This window comes from Pteropus vampyrus, unplaced genomic scaffold (genome assembly GCF_000151845.1).
Source record: "Pteropus vampyrus isolate Shadow unplaced genomic scaffold, Pvam_2.0 Scaffold171, whole genome shotgun sequence".
Taxonomy (NCBI): domain Eukaryota; kingdom Metazoa; phylum Chordata; class Mammalia; order Chiroptera; family Pteropodidae; genus Pteropus; species Pteropus vampyrus.
The window spans coordinates 3,220,189-3,243,998 of record NW_011888952.1 but is presented as its reverse complement, the minus strand read 5'-3'; the positions used below and the strand labels follow the sequence as shown (position 1 = coordinate 3,243,998).

At 36.4% G+C, this 23,810-nt stretch overlaps 1 protein-coding gene across 2 annotated transcripts; it reads left to right on the top strand.

Annotated features, from left to right (window-relative positions):
* Nucleotides 1–23,505, top strand: THUMPD3 (THUMP domain containing 3). Of its 2 annotated transcripts, none has more exons than XM_011370647.2 (10): nucleotides 1–104; nucleotides 1,300–1,588; nucleotides 2,926–3,003; nucleotides 10,051–10,527; nucleotides 12,133–12,263; nucleotides 14,625–14,694; nucleotides 17,210–17,325; nucleotides 20,028–20,138; nucleotides 20,720–20,843; nucleotides 21,028–23,505. In XM_011370647.2, exons 2-10 carry the CDS (start codon nucleotides 1,334–1,336, stop codon nucleotides 21,187–21,189), a joined length of 1,524 nt encoding a protein of 507 aa, XP_011368949.2. In that variant the 5' UTR covers nucleotides 1–104; nucleotides 1,300–1,333; the 3' UTR covers nucleotides 21,190–23,505. The 2 variants fall into 2 exon arrangements, with proteins under 2 accessions (XP_011368949.2, XP_023392664.1); XM_023536896.1 differs by lacking the exon at nucleotides 1–104 and adding an exon at nucleotides 149–1,167.
* The last annotated feature ends 305 nt before the right edge of the window (nucleotides 23,506–23,810 follow it).

The window sequence follows — 23,810 nt, the reverse complement described above, 5'->3', positions numbered from 1 at the left end:
CCTGACTTCCGTTTCCGGGGCTGTGAAAGCGACTTCCGGCGGCGTGACCTGGGCGCGCTGCGTCGGCAGCGTGCTGAAGTCGGAAGGGTCTACGCCTGCGGCCGGTAACCGGGCGGCGGGTGGGAGTGGACGGGTGTGGAGCCGCTAACCCTCGGGAGGGGCGACCTTCGTCTTGCTACCCGGGCCAGCGCCTTCAATTTTTGGTGTCATTGTGGATCTCTTCTCGCTGTCTCTCCCAGGCCTTCACCCCCTCCTCTGAGTTCCTGAGATGAGGGCCAAGCGGTCGGGGTGGGGAGACTTGGGTTTCATTCCAGCCTACGCCATTGATTGGCTCTCTGACCTTGGGCAGGATACGTCCTTTCATGGGCTTCAGGCTCCTTATTTAGAAGCTGTAGGTTTTAGTCACAGCGATTGTGAGCTCCTTAAGAGCAGGAACTGACTTTCATTAGTGTTAGACACTATTCCCTGTCCCAGATACAGAACGAGGACCACTTAGGTACTCGGTGTCTTCTTAAGCTGTTTTAGGTCTGTTGAGAGCTGTTGGTCCCCACTTCCCAACTCTTAACTCCACCCCCTTCATGCTCAGACACAGGAAATTGGGCTTACTCTTTTGATGCCCACCCATAGATCACAGAGCCTGGCCCACAGTAGATGTTCAGTTAATCATTTTTAAATGCACGAATCACTGTACCATTCACAGGAGGAAGATAGAAATCCTGTTAGCAATTTTTAATCATGGGTCTGGCATAGTCTCACTTAAGACTCCCAACAACTCTAGAAGAGAGGTGGTATTTCCCATTTTGCAGATGAGGAAATTGATGCATAGGAGAACAGACTTGTTTTAGATCATTCAACCTATGAATGAAGAGGACAAGAATTCAAACCCATGTCTGAAATTCCAAGGCCCCGTGTTCTTAACTGCTACCTGAAAAATGACTAGATGCAGAAATATATCTGTGGTCTAGTAGCCTTCGTTCTTGGATTGTCAGCTGTTGTAGTTATGAAATGACTATTACCCATATCAGTGACCCCAAACCAAATATCGCATGCTTGTCTGTCTCCTTTTCTTCCATAGTATTTACATTGCTTGTTTAATAATATATTTTCTATCCTGCACTCTGTGCCCATGTCGTTAAATCCTTTTATCGTTGGTGAATACTGACTGAGGTGTGTTGACTGAATATGGCTATATCAGTTATGTTGCCTTGTTCTTCTAGCTCTCTAAAACAGATGTTTTTAGTTATAGTTGAAATATGAGGTGATAATGTTGGACATTTTTTTCCTATTCTGCTTTTAAAGGGACTATATTAAGGATCCTGGAAGCACTGCCAACATGTCTGATGTTCAAGAAGCCACTAACCGACTTCTGGATGTGAATCTTCATGAGAACCAGAGGTCTATACAAGTGATGGAAAGTGGCCCTGAAAGTGAGTCTGAGCATCTCCAAGTCACTATTGGAGCCACGGTACCTACTGGTTTTGAGCAAACAGCTGCAGATGAAGTAAGAGAGAAACTGAGGTCATCATGCAAAATCAGCAAAGACCGCGGCAAGATATATTTTGACATTTCAGTGGAAAGTCTGGCTCAGGTTTGAATGAAGCAATATTTAAAATAGTTTTCTAAGTAGGTCATTTTATGGTTACTTTCTAGTTTACAGGCCTCTCTGGAATCCTTTTTGCTTTTCCTTCTCTGCCCCAACACAGGTGATTTTAAAGTTTTACTGCATTTTCTATTGGGTACCGATTTATAAGTTTAACAAGATTTGCTGTATTTTTAGAAGTGATCTTAATATTTCCTGATGATGAATTCACCAGAAGAATTCTGTGTAACTTATGAAAAAATTCTGGGTACCTGCTACACTCATCTTCGAATTTGTTTACTTCAGCATCTAGCTAAAGTTTAGACTTTGGTGATAAAGCATAAAAAGAGACATTTTTCTTTTGATCTGTGTCAAGAAACGCTTGCTCAAAAGTAATTAGTTATCACTGAAGGTGAGAAGTGAAGGTCAGCAAACTGCCATCCCACTAGAATAAAAAAGCTAAGCTATATTCATTACCACTTAAGCAACATGAGGACATGAATTGTCCTCTCTCTCTCTCTTTTTTTTTTTTTTTGCTGCTATCTCGCAAGCTTTTAGTGTCTGACATAGAGGAGACACCCAAAAAATATTCGTGGAGACTGGAGTGATGGGAAAATTTTTAAATACAAATTATAGGTATAGTAGAGCCCCCCTTCTCCATGGTGGACATGTTCCAAGACCTCCAGTTGATATCTGAAACTGAAGGTAGTACTAAACTCTATGTATATTATGGTTTTTTTCCTATACATACATACCTATGATAAAGTTTAATTTAGGAATTAGGCAATTTCATGGATAGAAGATTCATTTTTGCCACATATCTTAGCAACCTCAGCATACAGTTTTTTCTTATTAAGTTCTTATTAATTCAAGAACTTTCACCTTTTCACTTAAGGGAAGCACTTTATGGCTTCTCTTTGGCATATCCAAATTTTCAGAATTACCACCCTTGCATTTTAGGGTCATTCTTAAATAACAGTTACTTGAACAAAAGCACTGAAATACCATGACATAGCTACTAAGTGACTAATGGGCAGCTAGCATATACAGTGTAGATACACTGGATAGAGAGATGATTCATGTCTTGGGTAGGATGTAGCAAGATTTCATCAAGCTACTCAGAATAGCATGCAATTTAAAACTTATGAATTCTTTATTTTTGTAATTTTCCTTGTAATATTTTCGGACAGTGGTTGACCATCGGTAACTGAAACCATAGATAAAGAGGGACTACTGTATTATCTGCTTTAAAGCCTTAGTACCTAATTTTTAAATTAAAATGTCAATAGTTTGTGTGATTCAAAAGCTTTCTCGGAAATTTGTTTTTAACATCTTTCTCTCCCCAGGTTCATTGTCTGAGATCAGTTGATAATTTATTTGTGGTTGTTCAGGAGCTTAAAGATTACCAGTTCAAAGAAACAAAGGTGAGCTTTCCCAAACATGGTAGCTGATTTTCAGCCATCTTCCCCAAAGATCTTATTTCTACTTTTTGCATTCTGTCATTTAGCATTACTGCTGCTTTTTTTAAATAACATTTTTTATTTTTCAATTATAGTTGGCATACAATATTAGTTTCAGGTGTACGACATAGTGATTAGACATCTATATAACTCATAAAGTAATCACCCCACTAAATCTGACACCATACATAGTTATTACAATATTATTGACTATATTTCTTATGCTCTACATCTCCATGACTATTTTGTAACTTCTATTTTGTATTTCTTAATCCCTTCCTTTTTTTCACCTAATCCCTCAACTTCTCTCCCATCTGGTAACCCTCAAAATGTCCTCTGTATCTATGAGTTTGTTTCTGTTGTTTTTGTTTATTTTTTTCTTTAGATTCCACATGTACACAAAATCATATGGCATTTGTCTTTATCTGACCTACTCCACTCAGCACAATACCTTCTAGGTCTATCATGAAATGTCTTTTTCTATCCGTTTACTTTTAGTCTTTAATTTGAAGTGAGTCTCTTGTAGGCAGCTTATATAAAGGTCTTGTTTTTTTATCCATTCAGCCACCCTATCTTTTGATTGAAACATTTAATTCTTTTTCATTTGAAGTACTTGTTGGCAGATATGTAGTTATTGCCATTCTTTATTCATATTTTTTATTTTTCTTCTTAAAGAAGTCCCTCCAGCATTTCCTGGAATACTGTCTTGGTAGTGATGAACTCCTTTAGCTTTTTCTTGTCTGGGAAGCTCTTTATCTGTCTTATGATTCTAAATGATAGCTTTGCTGGGTAGAATAATTTTGGTTATAGGTCCTGGTTTTTCATCACTTTGAATATTTTGTGCCAAGCCCTTCTAGCCTGCAAAGTTTCTGTTGAGAAATTGGCTGACAGTCTTCTGGGAGTTCCCTGTGGGTAACTAATTGCTTTTTATTCTTGCGGCTTTTAAGATTCTCTATTTAACCTTTGACATTTTAATAATGTGTCTTGGTGTGTGTCTCTCTGGGTTCATCTTGTTTGGGACTCTCTACACTTCCTGGGCTTATACATCTATTTCCTTTAGCAGGTTAGGGAAGTTTTCTGTCATTATTTTTTCAAATATGTTTTCAGTTCCTTGCTTTGTCTCTTCTTCTAGTACCCCAATGATGCGAATGTTGTTGCACTTGATGTTGTCCCAGAGGTCCCTTAAACTATTCTCAATTTTTTTGGATTTTTTTCTTGTTGCTGATTGGGTGTTCTCTACTACTCCATCCTCTAAATCTCTGATTTGATCCTCCACTTCATCCAATCTGTTGATTCCCTCTGATGTACTCTTCATCTCAGACTTTTTATTTGTCATTTCTAACTGGTTCTCTTTTATGTCTTCCATATCCATTTTTATATTTTCTGTCTCTTTATTAAAGTTCTCCCTGAGTTCATTACTCTTCCCCTAAGTTCACTGAGCATCCTTTAACCAGTGTTTTGAACTCTACATCTGGTAAATTGTTTATCTCTACTTTGTTCTTTTTTTGGAGCTTTGTTCTGTTCTTTCATGTGGGACATGTTTCTTGTCTCCCCATTTTGGCTACCTCCCTGTGTTTGTTTCTACATATTAAGTAGGGCTCCTTAGCCACCTAGTCTTAGTAGAATGCCTTTACGGTAGTAGGTGGCATAGTCTTTCCTGGTCACCTAAGCGAGGGGCCCAGTGGCACAGTCTTTCCTGGTCACCTAAGCGAGGTGCTCAAGGTATGTCCCATGCGTGGGATGTGTGCCCTCCTGATGTAGTTGAGCCTTGGTTGCTGTTTGTACATCAGTGGGAGGGATTGACCCTTGGGCTAATTGGTTGTGAGGATTGGCTGGTGAAGGGCTGACCCTGTGGAGCAGGATTCCCTTTAGCAGGGCTCTGGTGCCTGCCTAGTCTGCCCTTTGGGTGTGCCCTCCTCAGATGCAGAGCACTCTGGCTCCCTTGCAGGTCCAGGAAGACCACTGGGTTTGCTGGCCCAAAGGCCTTCTAGGTGGGGCCCAGCTGCAGGCCAAGTTCAGCCACAGCCTGTGAACTTCCCGGGCTACCTTTTAAGAGTCGCTAAGCAGTCTGCAGATGGCTCCACCTCTGCTCTGCTTATAGGTGCCTCGAGAGGCCAAGCCAGAAACCAGGGCTGGCTGCCGCTAGTACTGGACTTGGGGCTGCTCAGCAAGAGGTACCGGGCACACTGAGGTCAGATGCTGCTTCTTTGGGTTTTGTGAGCCTTTGAGAGATTTCAGGAAAGTCCATAACATGGGTCAAGACAGAACATTTGTATGGCATAAACCACTGGAGGCAGCTTGGTTGGGCCCACAAGTTGGGAGGGGTGGAGTCTCAGGGAATCACCTGAGCAGAGCAACCTGTGTTATCCAAGTTGATGGAGACTCAGTTATGGCTGCCACCTGCATCCACACTGAGCGGAGAGGGCTCAACAAAGGAATAATAGATACAGCCAGCACGTCTGTTTGGGAGAAAGCTGCCCCTCCAGCCCTTGCCCTAAAGCCCACAACTCAAGTGTCTCCCCCTACGTCCCTGGCACTCCTCGAGCCACTGCCCCAGTGATGGAGCTCAGAGTGAGTAAGTCCATCAGTGTGTAAGTCTGGGGGTGGGCCCTTTAAGAGAAATATCTGCAGCTCCTGCAGCTCTGTCTCACTCAGTCAGAATCTCCACTGGTTTTTCACAGCCAGAGGTTGTGGGGACTTCTCTTCCTGGCACTGAAACCCAGGGCTGAGGAGTGCAACATAAGGCCAGGACCTCTCGCTCCTCAGGAAGTGAGCTCTGCAGCCAAGATAGCCCTCCTGATTTTCGACCGCCACACATGGTTGTGGAACTGGGCCATTTCATGTCTCTGCCCCTCTTACCAGCCTCGAGGTGACTTCCTATATATGTTACCAGTTGTATGACTTCTGTTCAGCCAGACATTGGGCTACTCCCAGTGATGGTTGCTCTGTAGTTTCGTTATAATTTTGGTGTGGTTACAAGAGGTATACACAGCATCTACCCTCTACACCATCTTGGCCGGTCTCCCGCTGCTTTTATAATATAGAATATTAGGAGTCTTTTACAGTAAAAAACAGATTTGTTGATAGTGCATCCCAAAAATTGTTTTTAAATATCAGTATCGGTGGTGGGGGGGTGCATAGAGAGTGGGCAAAATGGGTGGAGGGGGTCAAAAGGTACAAACTTACTGTTATAAAATAAGTCATGGGGATGTAATATACAGCAAAGCAACTATAGTTAATAATACTGTATTGAGTATTAGCAAGTTGCAAAGAGTAGATTTTAAAAGTTCTCGTCACAGGAAAAAAATTTTTTGTAACTATGGTGACAGCTGTTTACCAGATTTATTATGGTGATCATTTTGCCATATATACAAATATCGAATCACTATGTTTTACCCCTGAAAATAAAATAATGTTATATGTCAATTATACCTTATTTTTAAAAAAAGATGAAAGAATAAGTAAATAAAAATCACTATTGAAAAACATCAAAATTTATAAGAAATAAATTGTTTGCCTTTCTTACAAAAGATATATACCTTAGATTAGCTTTGCCGATGTATAGTTACAAAAGAATTGCTTCCCAACTGTGAACCAAAGAGCAAGTGATGGTTTGTATCATCTACAAATAACATTTTCTCTCATCATTCTGCTTTTGCCTGGCCTTCTCTAAGTACATTTTTTTTAATTAAAGCCAAAGTAACATGTTAATACTCCTTCAGTTGTTAAGACAACAGCTTTGTCTCTAACTTGTTTTTAGCATCTGATTCCTAAATATTGAGACTGCCTAAGCTGAAGGTTGAAAATAGATCTCAGTAAGGCTTTAGTACCTTTCCATATTGCTTTTTGGTCAGGTTTCCAGAGTTGAATACTTGAAAACTTTTTTCTATCAGTTTTATTGCTTATGTGAGTAATAATCTGTTTCTTAAAATTATGATATGCTGCTTAATTCTCTAATTTTTATTTATTAACAACAGGTTAATGTCCAAAACATTATTCAGAAACCAAAGTGATATGAACCCACAGCTAGAAAAATAAAACCAGAACTAAAAGAATTCAGACTGAAAATAGATAAAAATTTTATGAACCAAAAATATAACTTTCAACAACAATATTATAACCATTCAGACTTCCAATAGTCATTGCCAACTGAATCATATCTGTGAAACTAGTAAATAATAGGCAGGCTACTGAAAATTTTTGCTGCTAAGTATTTCACAATGTTAATAGCCAGCAATAAATGTTTACAGGCATTAAAAAAACTAAACTTTTAAAAATTCTTAAATTCTTTCCTCTAACTTACTAGAGTATTATTAATATTTTCAATTCCTGCATTTTTGCCATCTTAAAGTTTGTATTATTTTGGTGTTTTTGATATCTAATTAAAGGTTAATTTGATGTTATTGAATGGTTCTTTATGAGCCAGCTTCAGAGTTGCTTTGTAAATAACTGCAAAAGAGGTTGCTGGTGGAAGTCCCAAAAGAAGAGCACCAAAGATTTAAGTTAGATTTTCAGACCTGTGTAAGGGCAACTTCTGTCGTGTGTAACCATGAAAAATTGTTAAGCCCTTCATTCTGTGGACTTAAATTGTAACATGCCCCAGTAAAACTGTGTTTTTAAACATTAGCTTCTAGCTTTCATTCTGTTGACTATCGATTTTATTCTTTGTAGCATTATACTTTCCCAGTCTTATAAAAAGCCTGTTAGTTTAAGCATTCTAATGGGTTTTCTTATTAAGTATCCATATATCAAGCTCCTGTTTCTTCTCCATCTTCACCTCATCATCTTTCTGCTTTTCTATCTCTGCCTTGAGCTCTTACTTTACAAAAGAATCTCATTACGTTTTTTGTCGCGATGTCAACACATTTGATCATAGTTTTTAACTTCTCGTAGCAGTGTCTTTCTGGTCAGTTTTTTGTCTGCTATTTTTGTTACTTTCTTCCTTTTTCCTTTTTTTATGTTCCTGTAAATTTTGTGCTAACTTTTGGTAAGTGTTCATCTTTGAATGACGGAGTTCCTCTTGGACCTGCTATTTATAGGAGGTTCTCTTGGGAGAAGCCAGGAACTGTTCCAGGCCAGCAAGAAATCTCCCTGGTTTACCATGAAGTTCCTTCTGACAAAGGGCTGTGAGTGAATGAGTTCTTCAATTCCGCTTTTTTTTTTTTTTTTTGAACAGCTTTACTGAGATATAATTTCCATACTATTAAACAAGTTAACTGTTACTTCTCCCTAGCCTGAAAGGATCAGCAGGTTCAGGATCATTCACTATGTAAAGTATCTCTCCCAATTCTACTTCACCAACAGACTGTTTCCAGCAAATAGAGCATCTGTGGGATTCCTTGTTCAGCCTCTATTTCTCTCCCCTGCTGCTTCTTGGTAGAAACGAAGTCCAGTGCACATACTTCTTCCTTGCTATTTGAAGAGTTTATTTGCTACTACTTTGCGACTGTTCTACCCTTTATCTAAGATCTGTAGGCATTCTCTCTCTCATGTCTTCCTGCACTTGTTTGGCCTTCACTGCATTTAGAATTCTCATGTTATGGTTCAGGGTTGCAGATATCACATAGATTCTATTAAGATAGAGTTGGTGTTTCTGTTTCTTTTATTTTTAGAATAGTTTCTAAAGAAAGAAAGGGATTGTACCAGTGTTATTCCACCATGTTAAAATTAGAAGTCCTGTAGGTGCCCTTTATGGGAAAATTATTTGTAAATAAAATTGGATTTGCCAAACCCAAAATTTACCATTATTTCATTAGGCTTCAAGTAATAGCAAAGCCTTCACTCACTTCCATTTCAAATCTCAGTTCTACCAGTCAGCACTGATTTCGTTCTGCTTTCTATATACCAGCATTCTGCCATAGAGCTTTCTAATGGAAATGTTCTATGTCTTCACTGTCTGTCATGGTAGCCATTAGCCATCAGTGTGTGAAATGTAGCTAATGTGACTGATAAACTGGTTTTTTTATTTTAAATCATTTAAATTTCAACAGCTACATGTGGCTAATGGCTGCTGAATCAGACAACATGGCTCTTTTAACATTTAATCATGTATTATCCAACAGCTGTTTATTGAGTACCTTTTATATACCAGGCATTGTCTAGGCGGGTAACTTATAGCAGTGGTCAAGACAGGTAAGGTCCTTCCCACCCTGAACTTACCATCTTCTGGGAGGAGCCTTGATGATGAACAGTACATAAATCTAGTAACTTTAGATAATGCTAAGCTCTGTAAAGAAAATAAAATGGGAAGAGATGACTTGAGAGGATTACTTTAAGTAGAGTAGGTCTCTCAGAGACTTTAAATTGCTGTTAAATAATGAGAAGGGAGCCAGCAGTACAAAGCAATGATGTAAACCAAGTATCTTCCAAGCAGAGGAAGTGTGAAGGAGAGAATGGTTCTGAAGTGATGTACGCGAAGTAGGCAGGAGTCAGATTATGTTGGACTTTTTAAGGAATTTAGGTTTTTTTATGTGCTATGGGAAGCTACTGAGTGTCTTTAAGTAACGGAGGGACATGATCAGATTTACTGTTTTAAAAGATGTCTCTAGATACTATTTAGAAATTGGGTAGATTCATTTTTAACTACTTAAGGTTTCTTTTCTTGTAAAAAATGTTACTTTCAAAAAGTTAATATGTATATACAGCACAAAATTCAAAAGGAAGTCAATGAAGTCAATGGGAAGTTATCCCCCTCCCATCTTTTCATCCACCCACTTCCCTTCCCTAGAGGTAACCACTGTTAGTAATTTTCTTACTGCTTACATTTTTAATCTTGAAGCCCAAACTCTAATCCACCACTCTGTCTTGTATTATTCTTTAGTGACTTAATTTATATATATCTTAAATTTCAATGAGATTTTTTCTTCTTCAGTTGTAGCCATTATTTTATTGACTCTTGCTTTCACCCCTACCATCCCCAACATAACAATGTCATCTGTAGGCAAAGTAGCAGCTTATTTGTTCAATTAAAATATTGAAAAATGAATGGGTTTTATTCTCTGTCCCTTATAGGAAGAAGTTCTAAAGGATTTTGAAGAATTGGCTGGGAAGCTTCCATGGTCAGATCCTTTAAAAGTATGGAAAATTAACTCCAGTTTCAAGAAAAAAAAAACAAAGCGCAGAAAGATAAATGAGAATTCAAGTAAAGAGAAGATTGATAATGGACGAGGAGACAAAAGAAATGATAGAGATGTTAAAAAAGAGTTGACTAACAATGCCTTAGATTCACATATCTTAGACTATTATGAAAATCCAGCCATCAGAGAAGATATATCAACATTAGTAGGTGATGATTTAGCATCTTGCAAAGATGAGACTGATGAAAGCTCCAGAGAAGAAACCGATACCGAAGTGCTAAAATTTAGAGTCACATGTAACAGGGCAGGAGAGAAACACTGCTTTTCTTCAACTGAGGCTGCAAGAGATTTTGGGGGAGCTGTTCAAGATTACTTTAAGTGGAAGGCTGACATGACCAACTTTGATGTGGAGGTAGGTACAGGCTCTGATTGTGATGATTCAAGGCGGTCATAGATTTGTCGAATTTTCAGACTAACCCAATCTTACGGACAATTAAACAGGCCACAGAGCTAATAGGTGTGGTTAACAAGAGTGTGGGCTGTGGAGACATATCTAGATTCAAATTTTGATTCTACAACTGTGTAACTTTGGACAAGATATTCTGAGCCTGTATTTCAAATAGAGCCTGTAGCAGTATATACCCTAAGTGTGTCCTGAAAGTTAAATGAGACAATACATTTTAAGTATTTGGTGCAATGCCTGCTATATACCAAGTGCTCAGATGATAGGAGCTATAAGACTTGAGTTTTCTAATTTCTAATCTAGTACTTTTTCCAACATTACGTAGGCTTTCAGATTATAAAATTCAGCCAGATTTAAAACAATTATTTTGTTTTTGTGCATCTTGGTTGTAGAGTTTTGCTACTAAAAATACATTTAGTAGCATCTTGGTTGTAGAGTTTTGCTACTAAAAATACATTTTTAAAACAAGCCTCAACCTCCTAGAATCAGGCCATCATTGCTAATATTCATCCTAGAGTCAGCTCTCCTCTTAAATTCTACTAGCTTCCCAAACCTAGATACCTCTTTGTAGCATGCTTACTCTCCTTAGTCTCAGTCTTCTACTACATAGGTGATTCACATGTGAGAATGAAATGAATAGGTTCACTGGAATGGTAATGTCCGAAAGGTAGCAAGGGGTATCAGAGGACAGATTCTGGAGCCACAATGCCTGGGTTCAAATCCCAATTTACAAGCTACATGACTATGGGCAAGTAAGCTGATGTCTTTGTACCTCAATTTCCTCATCTATAAAAGGAGGATAATAATAACCTAGCTCAGAGGGTGCAAATATGAAATGAAGTGATGAATGTAAAGTGTGTAGAACATTGGCTTGCACATAGCTAGGTAAGTGTCAGCTGCTGCTGCTAAGATCATGATAAGAAAATTTTCAGTGGAAGATTGGAGAACAATTTTTTTACTTTTTTATTTGAATAATTTATATTGTGAAAAAATAGGGCAAAAGACATTATTTCACAGAGTTTAAAAAATACTAAGAAAATAATAGGCAATAAGTGTGGTACAGTATTAATAGTTGATTAAAAGTTAAAATCTTTAAAAATGTATATTAAAAAACCCATAGACCTTCAAAATATGTTTACATTATAAAAATTCAGGGGAAATATGATTACAGCTTACTTATAGTGAATGAAGAGTAAAATAGACGTTAAAATTTTAAAGTAGTATATACTATATGATTTCATTTACATGATGTTAAAAAAAGACAAAACAAATATATGGTGGTAGTGTTCAGATTAATGATTGGTAGGTAATGGCTGAGAGGGGGAAGGGGGAGCCTTCTGGCATGCTTAAAATATTGTTTATCTGGGTGGCAGCTGCACAGTGTATATGTAAGTAAAAATTCACTGTGCTGCACACTTAAGATTGTATTTTACTGTATGCAAAGTATCCTTCAATAGTAAAGTGAAAAAATTGATAAAGCCTGATATTAAAAAATCCTAATAGGTAGTTTGAACAGTTCTAAAACTATTTTTATTCTGTCTTGTTCTACTATAGGTGCTTTTGAACATCCATGATAATGAAATCATTGTGGGCATTGCACTGACAGAAGAGAGTCTCCATCGAAGAAATATCACACATTTTGGACCTACAACTCTTAGATCTACTCTTGCCTATGGGATGCTCAGGTAAGAGAATGTGTTTGCCAACTAGATTAAAATTACACCTTGGTTTGAAGTTTCTCCTCAAAACAGTTTAATTTCTTGTGAGGTATACTGTGTTGTAATTTAGTAGTAAAGAACAGGATAAAAGCTATTGATCTGTTTCTTTCCCTTATATCCAGTTTTGATTCTTTGTGATCCTGAGAATATCACTTAATTACTGTCTCAGTTTTTTTATTTTAAAATGGAAACGATAGTTTTCATTTGCTTTTTGAATGGAGTTGCAACATTTCTGTTTAGAAAAGATATATATGTTGGGAAATAGAGCAAATTTTGCTTTGTTTCATTTTTGTCAGTGAAGCAACTGAAAGCAGATTTTTGAAAATGTGTATGATGTGTAAATGAACACAGAGAGCTTTTCCTTATATTTTTAAATTTTATACTCAGTGCATCCCAGGAATCATTCTGGAATTTTCCATGTTTCCAAGAGTAAGCTGTAGCATTCTTTCTCCTTTGTCCTTTCTGTTTTTATTGAGTGCTTCTTTCCATCACTCAGACAAGTTGTCTTCTCTAGGCTTCTGTTTTTCAGAGTGCAAAATGGGTTTTCCGTGAGATTTAAAGGATTACTAGGAGTAAATGCAGAAGCATATGCAAAATACCTGCTATATACAGTGCCTGGCATAGCTTGGTAGTCTTCTTTTACCTGCTCATCCATGGATTCCAGTTCAGCACAATTGGAATCTATTAATTCAATGACAATAATAGAAAACTGGGCCCAGCTGAAGAGCTCCTAGTCTTCATTCACTTAACATTTATTATCCACTGCCAGGCATTATGGTGTAGAAGCCAGGGATAAGAAGAGTTACTTTGGGTGCAACTATTAGAAACCTAAGTAATCTAGTTTAAGATTACTTAGGTTTCTAAGTAATCTAGTTTAAGATTTAAAAAAAAAAAAAGTGATGATTGAGTCGGAAGGGGATGTATTGGAAAGATCCTGAGAAATCTTGGGGAATCCACAGAAAAACTGAAAGCTGTATTTCAAGAAGGGTAGGAATCAGATCGTGGAAAAATACCTTTTAAACCTGGACAGTCACTTTTATCTCTCTTAGGAGTCTGTGGGCTCTTTGTTTTTGCTCACCTGTGCAAATGGCTTCCTCTCGTCTAAATTTATATATTTCCAATTTCAAATGACCAGTTCCATACTGCCTAGGGCTTCTAGCTCTTCCCAATTCTTGAAAGAGAGAATCTGACAGAGTCTCAGTCAAGTGTTCACTCGAACCCCCAGCAGCAATGCCTAGGAATGCATTACTGGGGTTGCTTACTACCAACACTGTGGTCAAATATTCTGTTGCCATGTGTTAAGAGGCAGGAACACAGAGGTAGACCTGGACAGGTATTAAAATAAGAACACAGTGTTAATACCCAAGAATCTTAGTCTTGTGAGGAAGATAAATAATTACATGTAATAAATACTATAATAGAATATGAAAAGGTTAGGACAAAAGGAGGAAACCTAGTGACCTAAGGAGGGAATGCTTCATAGATGGGGTAATATTTCAGCCACTAACAGTAATGTCTCTAATCCTGACTTTATCACCTATTGGTTTTGTATCTGGACAGGTTTTGCATCAGCTTCTCTATAAAATAATAATAGTGACCCACCTCATAGAGTTGTTAAAGGATTAAATGAAATAATGCATACAAAGAGTTAAGTCCACACCTGGAAAATATAGCAGGTCTTCAAATAACATTGTTTCTCTTAAAAGGTTGATGAGATGCCAGAGATGCTGTAGGAACAACTTACATCTTGTTTATACCAATTAGCCGGTGGTAAAATTGGTTCCATTATGTCATTTCACTTAAAGTTACAGAAGCTATCCACGACATTGAGGAATTACTGTACTAAGTTCTCAAAGTAAAGCAATTATTTTATAGCAATGTTAGTATCTTTAAAATTTGTAAGGGAAGGAATACTGAATGTCTAAACTACCAATAAATTTATATTAATACATGTTCTACTTGAAACATGTTTCAGGTTTTTTTTTTTAGTGTAACAATACAGGTTTATATACAAAATAACGTGTATTTTCTAAAAGCATATATACATATATTTAAAAGATCTAGAAGCTAAATTCCATCTGGAAATGAAATGGGATTTTGGATAATACTCAAAGCAAAGAGTACTTTTAGTTATATTTAATGTTATTTTTAAATGCTAGGCTATGGAGTCAACATGTAATTACAAATTGATTTTTATAATGGATATTGACTGGTGTTTCTTCATGCTAACATAATAGGTCCTTGATCTTATAGCTTCAGAAATAGTCACTGTGGAAGCCTCAGTTCTTGGTTGAAGTCTCTTCACATAGGCTGTTTTCTTTTCTCTAGGCTCTGTGCTCCTGAGCCTACTGATATAATAGTTGATCCAATGTGTGGAACAGGGGCAATACCAATAGAGGTAATAACTTTTCATTAGCTTTCAGATAAACAAGTGATATGTCTGGAATGTTCTTGAACTAATGTACAAATTATACATAATGAAATCACCAAGGTTGGGTCAATGGACCCAAGAGTTTTGAAAAAAATACTCTAGTAAAGCTGGAATTTTGTGTAAAGGATGTAACCACTTACTACAAATAGTCAAGGATTAGGTATATTGTAAGTGATATTTATTCAGTGGATTAAAGGAGACTGAGAATTACAAACTGTTGAGTCCCTTTTCTCTAATAGGTAGGTACACATGAATGGAAAAGATAATTGAAAGCATAAGCATAAACTGGAGGAAGGTGTTTCATCTTTATAAAGTGAGATTATGCTTCTTAATCCACTTAGGTTCTTGGAAGGAGTAAGTATAGTTGTTAAAAGGGGAAACCTATGAACAATATTTAATTTTTTTAGGAAGTCTAACAAGGTTATATACCAAATACTCTTAAGTAGTTTTCAAAATTACTGTGACACCGAAAGGACTCAAAACCTGCCTAAAGTAAAAATATAAAGGTATTTGTAAGTGGAGAACATTAACAAGAAAGTGTTCTTGAATCAATATTATCTATATTTGTATAAATAATTTGGAGGACACTCCCAGTAAAATTGCTTAAATTTGTGAAACAGTAAGTTCTTACATATAGTACACGTAAAGCCAATGGGAGATACCATAGATTCTTTGAGTGGGCAGAAACGGAACAGATGAGCAAGTCCAAAGTAATCCACAAAGGGAAAAATAATCCAGACGGCAATCAGAAAATGATATGTCATCTGGGAGTTAAAAATCCCAGAAGTAAATCATAGTAGTCGAGATCAGCAGTCCCTAACCTTTTGGGCACCAGAAACTGGTACTCCTATAAATACCTAATACCTGATGATCTGAGGTGGAGCTGAGATGGTGATACTAGTGCTGGGATCGCCTACAAATACAGATGAAGTTTTGCTCGTTTGCCAGCCATTCACCTCCTGCTGTGCGGCCTGGTTCCTAACAGGCCACGGACAGGTACCGGTCCACAACCTAGGAGTTGAGGACCCTTGGTCTAAATGAATACTGTTTTCTGCTCACATTGGCTAGAGAAATTTACTCTGGCTAAAGAGACCTACACAGAGAAAACTCAGTTAAGAAAAATTCTGGAAACAAAGCATGGTATTTTTCTCCAGCATGAAACCATGATATGTCTATGTCTGAAATAGCATAGAAGGTCACTACATGTCAAAAAATATACAACAGAGCTAGAGAGAGTCCAGAAAAGGCACCTCCCCTACAAAAAGATAAAAAGTTTGAGGCATTTCCATGTGAGAGTAGACATGAGGATGTCACTATAGAAAAACCTAAGCTGATATATGATCAAAATGAAAGAAATTATGAAAGGAATTAACAAAGTGTATATACAGATTTGTTCACCAAAGTAGAAAATACTTGATTCAGAATACTCCTTTTAAAACTCAGAAGTATTACCAAACCCATCTCTTTTTGAAAGCTGAAAATCTAAATAGGTTTAGTAGGAAAAAATGAATTTTAGGAAATCAGAATCAACTGAGAGGGTTTCATCAAACTCTAGGTGTCTTCCACATCCCCTCTACATCACCCTCAAATGTATGGGCAAAAGCTGTGAAGCACCAAGTTCATGAATACGGGTATATTGCTATTTACAGAGGAGGTGGTGTTTGTTATTTATCCCTAAACAAAGGGCAGAACTTTCTTTGCCTTCACTTCATAAACCTGTTAATCTGCATAGAATATTTTGTTCAGGCCTAGGGTAGTATGTCACCTCATTCCACAAATGATATGGAACAGCTTGGTATTTATGTTCTACTGACATGTTTTTGACTTAAAATTACAAAATCCTTTCAGGGACATGGTGGTTATCATTCAAAAGCCTATACAATGGAGATTACATTTTATTACATTTTATTTTGATATACTCCAACATATCAAATTACATAAAATCCCATAAGCACAGGGTATATAGATTGGTCAGTTTGATTTGGGTAACTTTTTCAAATCACAATTGTATTTAAGGTCTGTAATGCCTACTATGACTCTGTGTCAGACACTGCTGGGTGAGAGATTGAGTAAAATACCAAACCTGAGTTCCTAGATTTGTTGAGAGGCAGACAGGTATTGAAATCATTAAAAAGAGAACAAGTGCAGTGGCAAAGATATGTACAAAGTGTTTTGGGGGGGAAGGGGTCAAATGAGAGATAGCTTGGATTGTTGAGGTTTATGTCACAGAAGGCGTGACACTGAAGCTGGGTCTTGAAAGATGAGAAAGAGTTCAATAGTTGGAGAAAGAACAGGAAAACATTTCAAGCAGGAGTAATAGGAATAACAAAGTTGACAATAGGCAGTGTTTTGCCACTTTAGGAAAGCACTGGATTATTGGATTGGATGTCTTATTTATTGACAATCGACTGAAATGATTTTCTCTTTAATCATCTTTTTGCAGTTTGCTACTTCTGTCTTAATATATACTCTTGTCTTTTAGGGGGCTACTGAATGGTCTAACTGTTATCATATTGCTGGTGACAACAATCCATTGGCTGTGAATAGAGCAGCAAATAACATCTCATCTTTATTGACCAAAAATCAAATTAAAGAAGGGTAAAAATTTTATTTTGTAGCACCTCTTTGACAATCACTTTTCATAATGACTTTATGATTAATACCCCCAGTACATTGTGAAATCATTTAACCAAAATGAACATATTGAGACTCTATTTTAAGATTATTGAAAATGAGTTATATTTAAAAAATATTTAACTGTAATTTCCCCACCCTAAAGCAACTATTTTTCTTCAGTTTTCTTTTTTATTTTTCCCACATAGGATATTGTATATTCATTTTGATTTTACAAATGTTCAAATATTTATTTTTATACTGTTTTTAATGACTGCATAACATTCCATTCTATAGAAATACCATAATTTTAGCCTTTCCTTTATTTGGCACTTTAAAACATCTGAGTTGCAAGAGACCTGAAAACCATCCCCATGGTGCCTACATATCCTACAGGAGATCTTAACCATTGGCCTTCTCTGAAGGCTTTTGATTCCATTTTTACACAGCGAGTCACGTCTTAGTGAGCAGTCTCTCCCTGAACCTCCTACAGATTTCCCTCCCACTTGGGTCCATAAAGAAAAATCTTATCTCTATGTCACATGATTGGCATCAGATATTTGAAGGGCTACCAAAACCCCTACGTTCCTCCATTCCACCCCTCCAAATGTCTCTTTGAAGCAAAATATTCCAAGTCTTTTAGCCATATCTTTTTAATATCTGTGCATTGGAAGTCCATTAGCCTCTGGGAAAATTTTTCATCTGAGATATATATAATTATAGTATTAAGCCCTAGCCCACTACTCCAAATTACATTTGACAACACCATCTGAGCCAGCCTTTTACCATTCTTTAAAAGTCTCAACTGTCTTTGGGAAGAATTGGTTGAAATGTAACTTAGTCTACAATTTCTCACCAGATCCCATCATAAAATTGTGTCTCTCGTCTCCTCTGCTACTGTACTTCATTTTCTTATAAAGTGGCAGGAGTAGGTCATCAGATTTGTTAGGTCTTACAGGTGCTCCACTTCCTAAATACATAGCCCAAGAAGTCATATCCCATGATTGGCCATAACAGATCTAGAAACATCTGCCTCCATAACCTTTAGTGTGAGGTTTATATTTGTAAGTAGAAATCAATTGTTTTTAAAATATTCATTTTATATGAATATTCATTTATTACTTATACCTGGCATACCTAATACTACTTTATATCTGTATATTGGTTATCCTCTGCTAATTTATTTTTCCTTTTAAATAGAATCACAGTGCTTTCATATGCTATTTGTTCTGTGGTTTTACGCTCAATACTTTTTATTCCTGTTTCCTATTGAGGTTTTAAAATGTTACCAAAAATTTTAAGCTGTATGCTATAGATGTCTTCTTTTTAGTAAGTTTTCATTAGAGCCTTTATGCTAAGGACTCCTGTTGACCATATCTTACAGATTTTGATACTTTGGTTACTTTCTACATCATTACTTATATACTTGTTTCTCTGATCAGTTGTTTAGGACAGTGCTTTCAAACTTTAATGTGCGTATAAATCACCTGGGATACTATTAACATACAGATTCTGATTCAGTATGTTTAGGATGGGACCTGGGAGTCTGCATTTTCTAGCAGGCTTCTGGGCAACGTTGATGCTACTGGTCTGTGGCCCAGCTTTTTGAGTAGCAAAGGTTTAGATCATTTTTATACATAAAACTGAAAAGTAATTGAAAGGCTTTTTGTTAATTTATATTTTACTATGAATTTTTATGGTATATTGTTTCATATTTATTGAGATTTTCTTGAGGCTTAGTATATGACCAGGGTTTTCTTGAAACCTGATATTTTAAACCTATTATTTTTGTTTTCTGAATATTTTATCATTTTTCAGACTCTATACCTTCACTTTTTGTCTGATCAACTTGTATTTTTATAAATCTTACCTAGATTTTTAATGTTTCTTGGCTTAACTTGTAGTTATTAGTGCTTTTAACTCTATTTCCAATAGAATGCTTCTCTTCCCCATTATGTAGTGATTGCCTTCACTGCATTTTATTATCAAATAGCAATAGTGTAACCCTTCATTTCTGTTCACCTTTGATTTGCCTTTCTTAGCCTGTGCATTATTGCCTGTATTTTATTTCTTAAACAAGTAGCTTTGCCTTAATGGAGAGGATTTAAACCATGTTTATATTATATTGTCTTCTGGTGTCTATTTTTTTTTTATTTTTGCCTTATTAATAGCATATGTATTTTAATCTTAAGTACCTCTATATTTACTAATTTTACTTATTTGTCTGTCTCCTGTTATTACTATTTACCAAACTTTATCCTTCATATGTGTCGCCTCAATCTTTTCTTACTCTTTAGCATTGTTTCCAGTATGTTTCATCAATAGCTTGCATCGTCGGTTACATAATTTACTGCTTCAACAGCTTTTCAAAATTGTCTGTTGTAGTTCTTTGTGTTGCAATCTTGTTTTCCCCCTTAACCTATTTTCTTAAATTGTAGATGAAGCAGATGTAGACATCTTTTGAAAATCACTTTTAACCATTTTAAAAAAATCTGTCATTCTCATAGATTGTCTTATAAGCTGTATCTCATTACCTTATGCTTTCTTCCAACATTCTTTTAGAATTCTGCTTGTTTCTATCGCTGATATTTTAGTAGCATTTTGTACTTTATAGCAGTCTCTTTAGAAAAAATTTTTTAATTTCATATTTCAGAATATGTTGAAGCACTTTTCCTTTGTCTCCACAGCAAACTGTCCTGGGGCTTGCCAATAGATGCTATTCAATGGGATATCTGCAATCTGCCATTGAGAACTGGCTCTGTGGACATTATTGTAACAGACATGCCATTTGGAAAAAGGTGGGGACTTAGTTTTTCAAAAAATGAGTTCTATCTTCATAGTGCCCACTTACCTACTATATCTATTGTCCTTTGTCATCAGAAATCAATTCCTTTTAGCAGGATGTCAACAGTTTTTCACTTATGCACTATAACAAGACAATGGATTCACCCATTTTTTCTTCTGAGAGCTCAGGAATGTATTAACTACATTCGATCCTGACCATCAGATTCACCTATTTTCTAGTCCATTATTGAATTACGTACTTCACACAGAAAGATTGAAGCAAACCTGGTTCTATTTCTCAGTATAAATGATTTCTAATCACTGGTTTGGTTTATGCAATGTCTGCTAATATGCTTAAGATGACAATTTATGTAACTATTATAGTCGTTTTTTCTGTAATTGATTTACCTTAAGATTCTGTGCCATTTACTAAAGTCTCATCATTTCGTTGACATGTAATGGCAAAGTTCTAGCTTCCAAATGGCAACCATTTTTCATACCTCAGGATTTTCTTGTTGCGATGAGTTTTTAATTTCTTTTAATAGAGTTCTAGGTATTTTTTCAAGTGTTGGACTCATTGGACCTTCTTTAATAGGATGGGCTCCAAGAAGAGAAACTGGAACCTTTATCCAGCTTGCCTACGGGAGATGAGCCGTGTCTGTAGACCTGGGACAGGCCGAGCTGTACTACTTACTCAGGACAAGAAATGCTTTACCAAGGTACTGTACAGTAGCTCAGCCTGTGGTAACTTTAGGAACTTAAGTAGATTTGGGGATATTAGTCTGAGCAGGATTTGTGTTCTCTTCCCCTCAGTGTTCCTTATTGTCAACAAAGACCACTGGTTAGTCTAGAGCAGGTAAGTCATAAAAGCTAATTATTTTTATGCCTTTTGTGTATACACAGGCCTTATCTGGAATGGGACATGTATGGCGGAAGGTGCATACTGTCTGGGTGAACATCGGTGGTCTTCATGCTGCAGTTTATCTTCTGAAGCGTACTTCTCAAGCTTTTGTTCATCCTTCAGAACAAGATAAAGAACTCCTTGGTAATGAATACAAAGAATGATAAATAGCATTTGTGCTTCCTGATACTAGAAATGTTAACTTGCTTTGGGAGAAAATAGTATTAACAAAAGTACGAGTTTCTGCAGTTTAAACTGGTCTAAAGCTCTTCACCCTAGTTAGCAAAAGGTATGAATGTCATGAAATTGAAAAAGTTGTAAGAATTGTTCTTTGAAGCTGCTTTGAAGGGGTAGTTGGGCATTTAGTACTTTTCTTAAAATGCTTTGAAGATGCTAAGCCTACTAAAATGCTTTGGGATTTGGGTTCAGTACATTTTCAGGCTTTATAATAGTTCCTGTTTTCTACTGTAGCTATCCTGGCCTAATGGAAAGGCAGAGAACATGATCAAAGAATCTTAGGCAACATCTCATTGCCTGTGCAGCTTCACTATTTAGTTGCTCAAGTTCTCTTTACCTCAACTTAAAAGACGAAGCATTATTATGTTTTGTGAAACAGGGTTTGCCCCATGAGATGAAGTCTCACAAGACCTACTAGGAAGTTTACCATTGCCTTAAAAACTAAAATAGTCATGTTATTCAGATTAATACTTTAGCATTTATCAAAGGAATTATAAAGATGCTTTACTGTTAGCAATATAGGACATTTCTATTTGTAAATAGCAGCAAATACATTGTTAAAGTATGAGACCAAAAAGTCAAATTTAAAAAAATTTTCCTTTCAGTGCACATTAGTGGTGTGGCTTTTCAAAGTCAAACATAAACCTTTCAAAACACCCAGTTTCTTTAAAGGACCAGGGAACTGATGTTATCTTTCAATTAAAAATTTCACTTAAGTTATTTGTTTTCTCTTGGATCACTATTCCTATTTAGTTGCTTTTCCAGTTGTAGAAAGTCCTTCCTGAGACATTGGAAAATGATATGACTTCAATATTAAGTCCTTGTGAAAACAGTGCTTCCCCCACTAGGTCAAATAGTACTTGGGGTTTTATGTGGAATTCTTTATAGTCTTCACTTGATTTTGGAGTTTCTGGTGGTACTCAGCTTAGATTTTCAGTGTCCTATTAGTAATATGAGTACTACTCATTACCTTTGATGTCTCTCACATTTAGTATAAAAGGACATAGTACTTATTTTCTTTGAAAAAAAATAGGTCACATTAGCAGTATAGCCAACATTCCTAGTCTGGTTTCTCTGATATACTACCTCACACTTGAGAATGAGTGTTTTATATCCTAACCTGGAATTTTTACCATCATCATAATGCAGTTGCATTATAGTGGGTTCAACGTAAATTTTCATGTCTGACAAAAGAAACCTTTTAAACCTCTAGTGTCAGTCAGCAGTCCACAGAACTGGCATATACCCAGTTCAAGGAACCATGTCTGTTCTCACCAGTTTACCAAGTGCTTGGCACAGTGCTTGCCAGAATAGACATTTAATATTTGTTGAACAAATGAATTAGTATTTTTGCATGTTGGCATAGTCTTTTAAGTGTATCAAATCTGTGCCTTGTCTTATACCACTGTAAAAACATGACCAGATTTAAGATGCTGGAAATATGTAGAGAGCCTATGGCCTCCTACACCATTGGAATGTAAAAAGATGGGGACGTGAACTTAATCTGAACACAAAATGAGAGAATTATAATCTAGACATTCTTTAACTGAGAGAGTCAATATAAAGGGAAAAAAAACAAACATTGAGACAGATTTTATAAATTTAATGAAAGAGTTACCTCCCAGAGATTGACAATGTACCTAGTGGCAAGAAAAGGAAACATTTGTTAAATCTTTTAAAATGGTTAAGACTTTCTGGAAATAGCCAAAACTTTAGATTCTTACTTATCAGTGTCACATCCGACTCAAGTCTCCACTGCAAAGACCAAAAGGTAAGTTGAAGACTGAACAAAAGGAAGTATTTCAAAAGGCTGTAAATTACCTAAAGTATGATAAAACCTACAAGTGGTTAAGATTAATTAGTGAGATAGGCATAGAAAAAGTAAAACATCCTTATTCTCAGCACAGCCTTTTCCAAAAATTTCAGGTGGTGGTATGTGGGAATTTCAGTGGGGATATATATAGTGTAAATTTAAAAATTCTATAAGAAAGAAAAAAATCAAATTATTGTACCTTAGTATATTAAATTTTAAAAAGTCCAGGAGAAACATCATGTCTCCTATACCAAAAATTTTTAATGTGCACAATGTAGAAAAATGTATTATTGTTTAAACATGCCTATTGTCACCCTTATACTTTTGCCCAAAGGCTACCAAGTTTGCAAATCAGTTGTGAAGTTGTAGATAATTCAGTGATATAGTTCAATAATATAGTCTATGATAAAGGAATTTTCATTGGAAAGGAGAACAGCGTTTTAGTTTTTCTCAAGCCCAAATTCTGAACTTCCAACTGCCTGCTTTAGTTACCTTTGTGCATCCCACCTCAAACTCAGCATGAACATATACTTCTCCACTAAAACCTGCTCCATGTCCTAACATACCCATTCTCACAGTCTGCCAGGCTTAATACTGGAAGTCATTTTTTTACAACAAAAACTCCATCCAGTTATTCAATATGCATTTGAATGTTTACTATGTACACTGTGCTAGAGCAGCTGTTTCTTAAACTTCTTGATCTCAGGAATCTTTCACATTCTTAAAAATTGAGGG

Excerpts from the sequence above, each read along its gene's own strand:
- THUMPD3 (XM_011370647.2), top strand. The coding sequence starts at position 1,334 with ATGTCTGATGTTCAAGAAGCCACTAACCGACTTCTGGATGTGAATCTT. Across the intron at positions 1,589-2,925 it reads CAGTGGAAAGTCTGGCTCAG|GTTCATTGTCTGAGATCAGT; the intron begins GTTTGAATGAAG and ends TTCTCTCCCCAG. Across the intron at positions 3,004-10,050 it reads ACCAGTTCAAAGAAACAAAG|GAAGAAGTTCTAAAGGATTT; the intron begins GTGAGCTTTCCC and ends TGTCCCTTATAG.